Raw genomic sequence first — 13,010 nt, 5'->3', positions numbered from 1 at the left:
TCGTACGTCGTAGGCATCAATCGTTTGACAGTTGCGTCGAAAACAATCGAGTGCTCCGGAGCATGACGCAGCGTATTTAACTCTTCGACATTTATATATATAAAAAAAAAACAACGAATACGATGAGAATTCAAATTCGTCAAAGAAGAAAAAGATATATATTTCTTTTCAGAGATATTAAATCTTATAAATCCTTATAGTTTATATTTGTACCCCTCCCCCTTGCACGAAAATATTGAAATTTAAATTAACAAATGTGTGATATCTCTAGCACTTAATTGATTAACGTTCACTCAGTCTTCAAGGGCGGTGAGAAATATCTCGCAACCGTCCTCACGACCATGACGGCGCTGAAAATAATTATTCCGACGTTAATATACCGACGTGCGACGCACGGGTTTCAACACGAGCATCGAAATACGAAATACCTGAGCATAGCGATCACTCCAGCCGGCATGATCTTCCCGCTGTTGTAAAATCGATATCCCATCAGGCCGCCGAGGGCCGTGCTGGTCCCCAGGAAAACCGCGACGTTGGTCGGATCCTGCGAGGTCTGATAAGCGCCGTAGCCCAGAACCGATCCGAACAGAAGCCCCGCGGCCAGCGAGGGGATGGAACCTGGAAAGTTCGAGAAAATCCGTTATTCGTAACGTCGATGAGCGACGTCGGTCGGTCGGCGAGCAGCGAGAATCAGAAACGTTCAACGATCGAACTCACTCGACTTGACGTAACCCAACACCCCGCCGCCGGCGACCGCGGCGGCGTATGCGAACGCGGCGATGTCAATCGGCATTTCTGCAACGGGAACAAACAAAGAGTCTCCTCCGTGTGCCGTGTGACGTCTGTTCGCGCAATATAATTTACCGAGCGTGATACACGCTCGAGTCGCGTATCAGTTTATTACCCTGATTACGCGCAATCGCGCAAAAATTGCGCGGGGTGGCAAACTCCTGAGAGAAGTTTTTCCCTGCCTCCATCCCCGTCCCGCCTGTCGATAATCAGTTCGACGAGACTCTAATTGCAATAACGAACATCTGTATGATTAGTATGTACTATATGGGTTGGCGATAATTTGCATAATAAACGGCGAGTAATCCCGAATCCGTGATAACCACTGATAACGCGTGAATTCTCGTTTTCAGTGCTGCCATCCGTTGATCGTCCGACCAATCGTCGGCGCGGTTTTCAATTACGCGCACGTGTCGACGATAACGTCGATAACGAAATTATATGCGCGAGTAGGATCGTCCTCCATTCTAGAACGGGCATAATAACATTCGGGTTAGGTTGTTTCGTTTCTTTCGCGAATGCTTTTTACATTGTTGTGCAAATTTAAATAGATCTACGAGGCAACGAAAATCCGCTCGTTGTACGCAATTTCCTAGGAGATATTCGCGAAATACAGTTGGAGGAAAGAAAATCATTTTGGTCTCTACTTTCGTACGATTTTCTTCAAAAAACGACGCCCTCCGGCCTCGGTTGTTTATTTCTCGCGTGAAAATTCGACGGGAAAGGCCTGCAACGACGCTTCATCGCGCCGGAAATAAATACCGAATATTTCAATTTCAGTTCCGTCGAATTCAAACGAGGACAAAAGATTCTCCAGCGTCTGCGCGTCGCGACGCGAATGGGCCGCGTAACAAATTATTTTCAGGTTCTACTTAAATCGCGGTGATTTTTTCGTGGAGCTATTAAGCGAGAGGCACGATCCTTTTATCGGACTTTTTCGAGCCCATATATAGTTCAGCGACGATTCCTTATTATATTTTCTCTCAGTTATCGGGGCCAAGAATTTGATCGAGGAATGAATACACATCGAGCCGGCGCGACAAGAATTATACTCCCTCGTTTCTTCTCGATCAGAGAATATACCTGTTCGACGACCGTATAAGTACGACGTTCATTGTCGAAAGAAATGCAGAAAATTTTGAAAACTCATTGCAATCGAGGGAGAGAGGGAAAAGATCGTGGAGGGGAGAGAGAGATTACAGGCGCCTCGCGTGTTGCCGATAAAATATACGAATCATGGTTGTCGCATTTTTCCCGCGGACGAGCTGAAGAGTCACGATTGATAACATCACTTTGGCGTCGATATAAGCGCGTAAATACCAGGCGGTGTCCTCCGACAGGCCGCCGGATCTATCCGCGGAAGCTCCCGCAGTTGATCGCTCGACGTCGCTCGACATGCTCTCGCACAGTTTGCTGGTTAACACTGGGAATATACTCTCCCTGAGCGAGGCGAGGCTAAAAGCCAGTCAGAATTCCACGGATGAGGTCAGTCGATAGCGGACAGCGGACAGCGGTTGCGTAACGCTACGCTTTTCGTAGCACTGCGTGGAGCGTACGCGTCGTCGTCGTCGCGCGACGTCGATCTATTTACCGTTCTTGAGAGGCTGAGGTTATGTCGCGCACCCTTATCGAAATTGCGTCTCTCTCACTCGGCGATCTGTTTCAGTTGATCGAGACCCTGAAGATCGTTCTGAACGACGAACGAAGCAAGGGGAACGACACGACGGTTGTACGTATACCGGTTTTCGGGGCGATCCGGGAGTGGTTCTCTGGAGCGGTTGATAAATTTTTCTGTCGATTACGATTGCAGATCAATGGAAAGAGGGACACGAGTCTACGCGACGTGGATAGAAAAGACTTGAAGGTCACGGTAAAAGTATTTATCTCGTCACCTGACGTCGACTCGTTGAAGGAAGCGTTGGACCGAGGTGAGTCAGCCGCGTCGCGATATATATTTCTCTCCCGTATTCCTCAATGCGTTTCACTTTTACGTTTCACAGCACTCGAAGCGCTATGTACGGGCACCATAGAATCCTTAGTGATAGCTTACAAAAGCGCCGAAAGTCCCGAAGATACGTTGTCATCCCTGAAAAAGATATGGTCCGTGGTTGAAGAATATGTAAAAGCCGATAAATTGTCCAGCGTTGGATTGAGCGACATTAATACGAACACTTTCGTCGAATTGTTCCAATGGGCTGACGTAAGAATAAGTTTACCACAAAATGATTCCTTTTCGATACGTATATTCTCGTCCACGTTTCGTTACGTTTTTGCTCCGCGTTACAGGTGAAACCAAACATCGTACAGATCAATCTAGCCACGTGCTGCGTGGTGCCCCCCGTCCTGCAGGAATTCACTAAAGAAAACGACATTCAACTGTTGACGCACAGCGATCCCAGTCGTGAGTATTTTTCGATCGAAACACGCGCAACTGCGAGCCTAACGTTCGTTCTATTTTCCGGCGTCTTGTCTTATAGAAATTCTCCCTCAAGAAGCGTTGGAGAAAATATTTGGCTCTACCGCCTATTCGCACTGGCTGATAAGATACCAAATTCACCTCAAATGCCGTGGAATTTTATCGTCGAAAGGATACTTACTGCGCATTAATAAGTCAGATGTTAAACTTTAACGTTATAGCAGCACCTCTCAAGATTATTTCTATTTGTCGCGATACGAATTAACGGAATTAACATGCGATATGTTTTATACCAAACGTATTAACGCGGAAAGCTTGATACTTAATTTTTGTGAACACGAGCATTTTGGATCCTTGTATATAATTGTTATACATAAGCTTTTATAGTACAACATTGTGTTTTACTTATCTATTAGCTCTGAAATTTTGTACAATTTTTTACAGTACGACGTAGACATGCATTTTTCTCTTAATCGTTACACATTAGGTGATTAACTGTTGTAAGCTATTTGAGAAATAAATCATTGCGTTTTCTTGAGAGAAATAAAAGTAACCGTCGAATATTATTTTCAGGATCCCGGTATTTTATCCTAAATTAGAAGAAAATTCTTTTATACGTGTCACGCCATTGCCTCGATATTTATCTCTCTCCACGTGCGGACCATGCGAGATAGTTTTATCGTCCTCGAGCGGCTCGCAGCCCTTGCTAGCGGTAGCCGGTCGGGAGTCCGGCGAACGGTGGTGACACCGAAGGAGATCCTTCCTTTTGTGCACATATGCGTGTACGTGTATGCGTGTCCCCAACGTCGTCGTCGTCGTCGTCGTCGTCGGTCGGCCCCGATATATGCGCTTCGTTTTTTCCCCTTTGCCACTACCGCCTTGCGCTGCTTGCCTTCTCGGATCTTTCCCTTTTACCCGCTCGTTCTGCTATTCCGCTCCTCTCGTCCCGTGCCCCGCTCACCGGGGGCCTCTTTTGCGTTAAGCCGCCACCGCGTGGCACACACGTTGCGGGGACGACAACGAAGCGAAGGGACGGGACCTACGGAGGACCGCAAGGATAACGTAAACGCCGCCTCGCTCTCCTTCTCTCTCTCTCTCCCTTTCTCTCTTTCCGTCCCATCGACGGTGGATTTCAGCGAGTGAAATGCGAGGAGAGAGAAGAAAACCCTCTCGAATTTCAAAAGCAACGATAAAATCGACGTTAATGTCGAAATATCGTTTCCGATATTTGATGGACGACCATTTCTTCTTTTTTTCATAGTATAGAAGAGATGAGTTACCGGATATACTCGAAGAGATGCACTCGTGAGACGAACGGTGACGTCGCGGTTGTACAAAATGCGATTAAGTACGGGGGAGGGGCGCCGAAGGGCGAGTCTCGTGACTCGCGAGTGCCTATTTAGCGAGATCCGCCACTGCCTTCTTCGCTCCCTCTTTCGTCCTTGTCGCGCGAGCCCTTCGCCGACGCACGGCGCACCGCGTTCGTCATCCCACCCTTTTCGCCCCCTCGTTCCGCACGCTCAACGGCGGCTCCTTCCTTCCGTCTTTTTCTCTCCTCTCTCTCTCTTTCTCTCTCTCTTTCTCGGATACGCACGCACACGTATTCGCTCTCTTTCATCCTCACAGCCGCTGCTGCGTCGAGAAGCGGGGTATGCGAAGCCCGCGATACTATGTTATGCCTGCGGATCGCGGGTCTGACATACTTTGTATGTTAATGCCACATATAATGTCGGTTTTGTTCCTCTTTTCAGCGTTTATTCGCTCGACTCTCCTCCGATCCGATCGCTTTTGTCGCGAACGGTGTGCGCGTACCCCCCGTGCCGCGTTTCCCCCGCCCCCCCCCCCCCCCGATATCAGGAGGTCTCGTCCGATCCCGGGAGAAGAGACTTTTAAGAGTGACGATGTCTCGAACGGCGAGATCCCCATTTGGAAGAAATTGCACGAAAAAGGAAACTACCATTTCGAAAAACGTATTTTTTTTTTTCCTATTAAGCGCAGGTCGAACGTAGGCTTCGTCCCCCGAGATCCATCGTACCCTTTTCACTCAACGACGAGTTCCCGTCGAGTGGATACGCGATGCCACGTTGACGGATGACGCAACCGCGATCGTGTGGCGGGCGAAATGCGCCTCGGAGGAAAATGAGGGTGGGACACGCGGGGACCAGGAGGGTATCGCCGAAGGAAGGGACGAGGAACGACGAGAAGAGAAAGCGAGGTCGTTTGTCGCTGTTATATCGGACCTGCCTATCCGTTTCGCCGTTAATACGCGAGGAAAGAGTCAGAAAGATATACGAACGAGAGAGTCGAGGAAATATCGAAAACAAATTATCAGCGGAACACGCGTCGCGAAAGCTACGTATCGATGGTAAATTAACGTGGCACACAGGGCCCCGCGGCCCGCGGCGCGAGGAATAAACTGCAAGCGGTAATTAATGAAGCCGTTGAGAGGTGTCCGCGGGATATGATTAACGAGACGACGTGACGTAACATAAGTTACGTGTGGCATATCGTGGAACGGCGGGTTAGAAGAGACGGAAGGGAGGAAGAAAAAGAGAGAAAGGTATCGAACGCGAGGAGAGGATCGGCAGAGCGGCAACGGCAACGGCGACTCGCGGCAGTAGCAAGAGTAAACGCAAAAGAAAGCACCCTCGCTCGGCTCGCTCGGCCCCGCGCGATGCAAAGACGGGATATAAATAAGCGGCTGTCGTTTGCGGAAGCAGAAAACGGGCAAAAGGACAGAAATAAAGAAGAAGTCGAGGAAGAAAGGGAGCTAGCGACGGAGAAAGGAATAAATAAGTCGGGACGAGGGAGGCGAACACGAAGGAAGGAAGGAGAAGGAAAGAGGAGAGTCGTCGGCAGCACCGCGGCAGCGGGCCCCGGCTCCCGGCTCTCAAGTCCCTTGTCGCTTTGCTCGACCAACGCGCAACGTCCCGATCTACTACTTTCGCGGTGTATACGATACGTCCCCTCGCATCGGAGAGCTTTTATTTCCGCCGTGCGCACCGCAGGGCCTGGCAGGTGTACCCGCGCGTCTCGTTATCCGAAGAGTCACTTCTTTCGTAGGGTTACGGATTTTAGAGGCGCGTCGAACTCGTCGAGAGCGAGGTAAACGCGCGGATAACAATTATCTAATTGGAGATAAACGGATGAATTTATCCCGATGCTCCAAATTAAATCAATACAACTTTTTCGCGCCAGAATGTAGTTATACGAGTTACGAGGGGGCACGAAGCCTCGCGCGGTTTCCGCTTAGTCTCAGACTGATTAATTATCTTCAATTTAATTGGACATTTCAGGGCGATTTTAGTCGGAAACAGATCCACTCCCAAGATCCGCGGAATCCGAAGACGGAGAGAGCAAAAAAAAGCGTTGAAACTGCTAAGGACAGGACACCCTGTATAGGTGCATACGCGCGTATACGTGCGGTGGCTGCGAGCAGGACCGTGCGGAACGGAGCCAGAGAGCAGAGCGGAGAAGCGCGAGCTGACTGCGGCAGGGGCGCAGCATGTTTATTGGCGCATCTCTCAGTCTTAAATCTTTACGTTGTCTCCGCGACGGGGTCCGGAGCGGCCGTCCCCCCCCCCCCCGGTCCCATCGGCGGGCCCCGCCGCGCCGCGTCGGAGAAGGACGGAGAACTCTCGAGAAGGGCACCGGCTCTCCCCGGAAAGGGACGGGAGAAGGAGCGAAACTCGGGAGAACGAGAGAAAGAGGTATATTACGGATAGAGAGAAAGAGAGGCGTTCGCCCCGGGGTACACGGGAAGAGATATATCTTCCCAGGGAGAGTTGCGGTCGCGAAATCGAGTCAAGAGAGTCGGACAAACCGACGACCGTAGGCGCGCATCCACCGCATTACGCACGCAGAAGCCGCGATTTTAACGTGCCGCTCGAGAAACGGCCGCGTGTCGCCCGGTCGCGCCGAGCCGAGGGGGAAAATAGACTCCCCCCGGCCTCGGGCCCCGTCGTCGATCCTATAACATAAGAGAACGTACGGAGACAGACGAGGAACGAGGAATTATTAACGGCCGTGTTAGATCGCGAAAAGGCGCGGGAAAAGCGAGAGGAGAAGGGTCCGACGCGAAGTCGCTCCGATAACTCGCGTCATTATCGTTATCTGGGAGAATCGATGCGGCCGCGTTCATTTTTTTCGCATTTGCGAGTATTAGGTCAATTAGGTGCTTTCCATTTACATCAAAACTCAGATAATTCTCACTTGTAATGTCGTTCTATCCTTTTTGGGAATTAACGCGAATAATAAAGACAGAATGACATCACAAGTGAGAATTATCCGAGTTTTGAGGTAAATGGAGAAAGCAACTAATTACTCTCAAGAGGTATTTAAGAGAACTTTCAACATTGCCCAATAATTATTTAAAGAAACGGAAAGAAAGAGAGAGAAGAGATTATGCACGCGATTCTATTCTCGCGGTTTTTCCGAAAAGCATACGGTCTTGAACGCAAAGCCGCGCGACGATCGAGATGTCGCTGCGTCCTTCGATCACGTCCGTCCGTCGTCCGTCGGTCCGTCAGTCGAACGATCGCGCTCGCGCCTCGCACTCGTCTACCGAAAACGAGAAACGAGATCATCGGGATGTTCGAAAGAGACGTCTCGTCGTTGACTTTTGCAAACGTGAACACCATACCCGACGTAACGTCGACGCGACGCGGCGAGCGACGGTAGAGGAGGAACGCACGATCGGCGGCGTTATCAGCAACGACGGTGACGGTGAGTTTAATAGCCCTGCCTGCGCGTATCGTTTATCACGACTGCGTCGCGTTTAGTTAATTGAACGGCGATCGGCCGACGCAACCATCGGAAAGCGTAGATCGATGCGGCAAATCGAGAAGGTTTCCTCTCGAGATCTTGTTTATCGCGTTCTCTCGGATCGTCGCGTGGCCGCGCCGGCCGCGCGGCAAATTCGTAATGGCGATACGTTTGCAGTCATGAATTTAATTTGATTAATTTGCGAGAGGTGGCGCCACCGTGCTCCCTACACGCGTGGGCGCCCGGAGTAGTCTCGCGGTTTGAGAAATTGGGCTCGGGATGGCGATACGAATGGTGTGTAAGTAACTTCGTTGAACGGCTGCGTAATTCCTATCGCGTCCAGTTTCAAATGCATCGTCGAAAGTATTCGATCTGACAGAAAGGATCGGGAGATAAAACATTGTAATTAATATGAAGAGGAGTTATATCGATCGTTAATACTATCATTATTATTATTATTATTATTATACCACGGGAAGTAAGCCGAGAAGTGATTTCTACATTTATTTAATTAGGCAATTGCGAAAGAATCCAAATATTTTTGTAACGATGCTTGTTAAGAAAAAATTAAATTACTGCATTAAACTATGCTCCTGAAGCGTATAGCAATCTCGAATCTTTTAACAGTCCGCACCCTCGCAACGTATTCATCTTGTCTTTAATCTCATTTTATTTTTCAGATTTGCTAATACTACCGGAAAGCCTCGGATAATTCTCGCGCCTCGGAAACGTGCGAAACATAGTCAGTGAAACGACGCTGTATCGGGGACGTCTCATGAGAGGTACCGTACCAGATACAATTTCATTCGCGAGAGGAGAGAGAAGGAGAGAGAAATGGGAGCTTAGCATTCCGCCGAAAGTTTTCCGCAGGAATTCTCAGGATATTCCCGAGATCCCGGCAGAGAGAGAGAGAGAGAGAGAGCTCGCGATGGCCGATCGGTCCCCGACGATCCCTAAGTGAAATATCATCGGCAATCATTCACGCGAGATGCTTATCGCGCGGCCAACGTGATCCCTGACCCCGCCGAACTCGGGAGCAGTTTTATATGCGGGCCCCCGCGGCGCGTGAATAAGCCGCGGCGTGGGTGCCGGCTGTGCTTGCACGTGGAGGAGTGTCGTTCGGTTCGGATCCTGCGAGGCAGGATCGCGCGACTGGAATGTAAAACGCGGCTTCTCTCCTCTCTCTCTCTCTCTCTCTCTCTCTCTCTCTCTCTCTCTTTCGAACATCAGCGCGGCCTGCGAGGATCGACGCTTGGTATCGCGGAAAAGTATTCGCGGACGACGCGATGTTCCGCACGCAGGAGACGCAGAGGCGATAAATAAGAGCTTCGGCATTTCGCGTGTTTGCCCTCGCGCGAGCGATAGCGAGACACGACTTCCGATATTCGAGTATATACCTATCTTATCTGCTGGCCCCGTCGCGTCGATCGATGCGTCGCGGAATGCGCACCGCTGGACAATATAAAAATAAATAAGAATATGAAAATACGCGCTCGCGTGCGAGCTGCGATAATCCGGAGGTATATCGGGGGACCTCCCGTGTTAACGTTGGCTCCTCGGCTGCGTTGTTGTTTCTCCACAATAGAGACTGACCGAATCGGGTCCGACGCGATGAGGAAAACACGGTGAAAAACCTCGTATTGTTCGTAATTTCGATGTTTACGCCCTTTTTTCAAGCCACCCTGTCGCTCATGAGTAGAAGTCGAATCAGCGGCGAGACGCGCGCGCACGCCTCGGTTTCGAAAGATGTTAATTAGGCTTTTACGGTACACGGCCAATTCCAATCTACGTTGTGTGTACGAGGTGAATTCTCTCGCGGTAAGGAAATCGCGCAATACTTTTTAGGCCCCCCGGTACACGCGGCGCGTTGCGAAAAAGTGAAATGTGTTGTACCATTGCGTTTCCATTGTTGTGTCACGGGGAGGCGTAAAACGGGGCAAGGTTGCATTCGCGATTGTTCGGAAAAAGTCCCACATGTAAGTTCAAGTCAGTCCCGAATCCTTCGTTATCGTACTCCCTTGTATTTTACACGGTTCGTCTATTATATTTTTATACGTGTACTAATCGATTAATTTTTGTCGATCAGTTTTCAAAAAGAAAGCTGTACACGATTCTATATAATATTAATTCAATTAGGCAAGTCTTACAAAATATAGTAATGTGGAGTATAATAAAGCTCGCGATGTTGATTCAGAACACTCGACGCGTTAAATCGGTGACGACGATTTTCTACGACGGTCGCAAAATATCCTGAAATTCGCAATAACGTTGCGGCAGCGTGAATGAAGACGTCGCGATGGTAAACGAGCGGACGATTACGAGAGAGCGAGAAAGAAAAGGAGAGGAGACGAGAGGACGGTATACGGGTGCGGATTTCTCATTGTGAAAATCTCAGGGATGCCTGACCTCCGGTGACTGCCCGCTTTAATTACGTTTGTCATTTCGTCGACCGGTGTCTCATTATAAAGAAAGTTCGAGGCACATAACTCAGCACTTGTTGCGAACTTAGGTGGCCTCTTTCTAGTAACGGCACTAACCAGCCCAACCAAACGACCACAGCAGCAACCAAGCGAGCAAGCAACCAACCAACCCAACCGACCGACCGACCAGCCAGTCATGAGCCCCCTTTTACCTTACGTATAGCCCTCCGCGTGCCTCTCTTCGCATCGCCGCTCTAGATCTTCGGATAAGAGCGAACACCATTTTAGCGGTTCCTTACACACCAGACATCCGTTCCCTTCCTATACATATATACGGCGGCCCTCGGGAGAGCTTGGTTGCATTTTTCTCCGCGCGAATGTGTCAAGCGACTCGCGGGAGGAAAGAGCGCAAAGGAAGGGAATGATAGGCGGAGGGGCCAGGGAAATGAAAAAACGGTAAAAGATAAAAAAAAAAATAGACACCAGAGTCGGCCGAAACCTTCTCCGATCCCACGTACGGATGTCGAGATTCGTAGGCGTGAAAGCGGACGAAGCGGAAAACGGGATAGCGTACCGTTTTGCGCGCGTGATAAGGGTTTCGTTGTTCCCCCCCTCCCCCCCGTTCGTTGTTCCTGCAGCAGGAGCGGCGCGGCGGCGTTACGTCGGCACGTTTGTTTGTCGTTCCGCTGGACCAGCGCTACCGTTTTCGATTAATCTCCCCTTATCTCAGCGACCGCATCTCGGCGGCTTGTAGAAATGCTGTTAAATACCGTCCCGTCGGGGGAGAATTTTGGTGGTAAAGAATCGTGAGGCGTGTTATCGATAACGCTTAATCAGCAATGTATATCGATTTCCGTTTAAACCGATTGCGGCAAGCAATCTTGAAAAATCAATTGTCTGTTACGTCTGAGACAAAACGTCGCCCCGAGATTTCGTCTCGGCATTTCAGAAGCGGATGTCGCTTATCTGTGAGGACTTGGCGCGCTGTATCCCGTAACGTTACTTCGTCCGCGAGATACCTAATCGCGCATGCTTCATATTCAGGTTAATTTCGCATTTAATTGCAGATTTATCTGTTTACGAGACCTATCCGTTGTATACAGTTAGCGAGGAGCGATAATCAATCTCACTCCGCGAACGGTGAGAAGATCCACTTCGGAGTGTAGTGAGATCCGTCATTTCATAAAATTACCCGCGCCGCAAAGTGGAGAAATCATATTTATAATTATGGCAGCGTAAGAAATAACTGACGCGCCGTAAAGCTGGCAACTATAATTATAGCGCAGGAAATTGTGTGTGCATTTATTATGAGGCATAACACGCTCAAATATGATAAGTAAACAAATAATTATGCCACAAGGTTCGGATAATCCACCAGTCGTCAAATCGCTCAGCGGATAATCGAGGTTTTTCGTCAATTTCGGCATCGAGTCACGATGGCGCGGCGGCTCTTCGTCGCGGCGTTTTCCCGGGTGACTCGCGTGCATGTAGCTCGATTGCGATTTGCGTATGAATCCCGTCAGCTCGGCATTCGATCGCACATAAAATCTAGCTCTGCATGCCGATAAGAGTCCCCGCGCGCACCTGTGTGTGCGTCACACCAGGGGCCGCCCGGGCGTATACGTATACGCGCACGCATAAAAGAGGCCCCGCCGCCGCTATATTACACCTCTCTCTTTCTCTCTCTCTCCCACCCCTCGTTTCCGACCCCTCCCCCGTCCCCCTCTCGCGCTTTTTTCTCTCTCTCTCTCTCCGTCTTCCTCTCCTCTAAGCGTGTACGCGCGCACGCAGATCCCGCGTGTCGATGTGGGTACGGTTATTAGCCCAGAAAGCAAGGCCCCTGCTTCCGGTGTAGGCACTTTAGTTCGAGAGTTTCTTAACCCCTTCTTACACGACTCTTGCTCGGCCTGGCCTGGCCTAAGACTCTGCCCCGGCTTGGCCTGTTGTCGGTTGCGGGTGGTAGGTATAGGTAGGTAGGTAGGTACCGTAGAGGTACGGCAGCTAGATTATACAGGGTGTTCCGCGACGTACGCGACGAGTTTCTCTCTCAACAAAAATCCATTCGATGATTCTCGGAGTTACGGACGGTCGGACCGATCGAACAATTTCCTTTCGCGAATCAAGTTTCGGCGAAACGTCAACAGATTCATCTTAAACGGATGCCACTTTCACAGAGATACTTAATGTTGAAAAAATTAAAAGATCGCGATAACCGTTCAATTGAATCTTCGCGGAAAAAATGCCGGTCTTAAGATTCGCAGAAACCATAAATGAAATATACGTCTTTCAATGAGGTACATCGCGTGTGCAAACACCCTGTATAGGTAAGTACCGGCGTGCACGTGCCGGGGTAGATTCACCAATGGCGAACCCGTCATTTTTCCCGCGACGAGTTGGACCCGACCTGTCTCACCAGGAGCGCGCCTCGTAGATTTCGAGGGACACCGAACGATGCGCACGATTCCGTGCACGCGATCTCTCGGCTATCGTACGGTAGCGAGCATTACATTAAATTTGTGGACTCGAAACGAAGGCTTTACAAGCTCGATCGAAAGCGAGATGCCGGGCAGCGTAAAAAATTAACGAGCGTTAATGATTAAGTAGTATACTGCCGAACGAAT

At 49.8% G+C, this 13,010-nt stretch overlaps 3 protein-coding genes and 1 long non-coding RNA gene across 5 annotated transcripts in view; 2 read left to right on the top strand and 2 right to left on the bottom strand.

Annotated features, from left to right (window-relative positions):
- Nucleotides 1–118: 118 nt before the first annotated feature.
- On the bottom strand, nt 119–1,006 carry LOC143894145 (transmembrane protein 14C). The gene is made up of 4 exons (XM_077400248.1): nt 905–1,006; nt 718–795; nt 429–618; nt 119–350 (listed from the first exon to the last, which is right to left on the bottom strand). Exons 1-4 carry the CDS (start codon nt 975–977, stop codon nt 290–292), a joined length of 402 nt encoding a protein of 133 aa, XP_077256374.1. The 5' UTR covers nt 978–1,006; the 3' UTR covers nt 119–289.
- Nucleotides 1,007–2,092: 1,086 nt separating this feature from the next.
- Nucleotides 2,093–3,758, top strand: Gclm (Glutamate-cysteine ligase modifier subunit). The gene is made up of 6 exons (XM_077400246.1): nt 2,093–2,274; nt 2,456–2,518; nt 2,600–2,717; nt 2,790–2,989; nt 3,076–3,190; nt 3,267–3,758. Exons 1-6 carry the CDS (start codon nt 2,185–2,187, stop codon nt 3,416–3,418), a joined length of 738 nt encoding a protein of 245 aa, XP_077256372.1. The 5' UTR covers nt 2,093–2,184; the 3' UTR covers nt 3,419–3,758.
- On the bottom strand, nt 3,570–6,398 carry LOC143894147 (uncharacterized). Its single transcript, XR_013256006.1, has 2 exons — nt 4,486–6,398; nt 3,570–4,244 (listed from the first exon to the last, which is right to left on the bottom strand). It is a non-coding gene; the product is annotated as an uncharacterized LOC143894147 (long non-coding RNA).
- Nucleotides 6,399–6,782: 384 nt separating this feature from the next.
- The window catches only part of LOC143894136 (uncharacterized), a 44,017-nt gene continuing 37,789 nt past the window's right edge, over nt 6,783–13,010 (top strand). Inside the window, exons 1-2 of one of the 2 annotated variants that reach the window (XM_077400234.1) lie at nt 6,783–6,915; nt 8,650–8,751. In XM_077400234.1, the coding sequence (XP_077256360.1) occupies nt 8,745–8,751 (7 nt within the window). In that variant the 5' untranslated portion in view covers nt 6,783–6,915; nt 8,650–8,744. Of the gene's footprint in view, nt 6,916–7,589; nt 7,931–8,649; nt 8,752–13,010 lie in introns of those variants that run through there. The other variant, XM_077400235.1, reaches the window with a different exon arrangement.

Source organism: Temnothorax americanus, unplaced genomic scaffold, assembly GCF_048541705.1.
Source record: "Temnothorax americanus isolate GAGA-0224 unplaced genomic scaffold, ASM4854170v1 Scaffold13, whole genome shotgun sequence".
Lineage (NCBI taxonomy): Eukaryota > Metazoa > Arthropoda > Insecta > Hymenoptera > Formicidae > Temnothorax > Temnothorax americanus.
The sequence above is the reverse complement of the archived record's forward strand: the minus strand, read 5'-3'. Positions and strand labels throughout refer to the sequence as shown.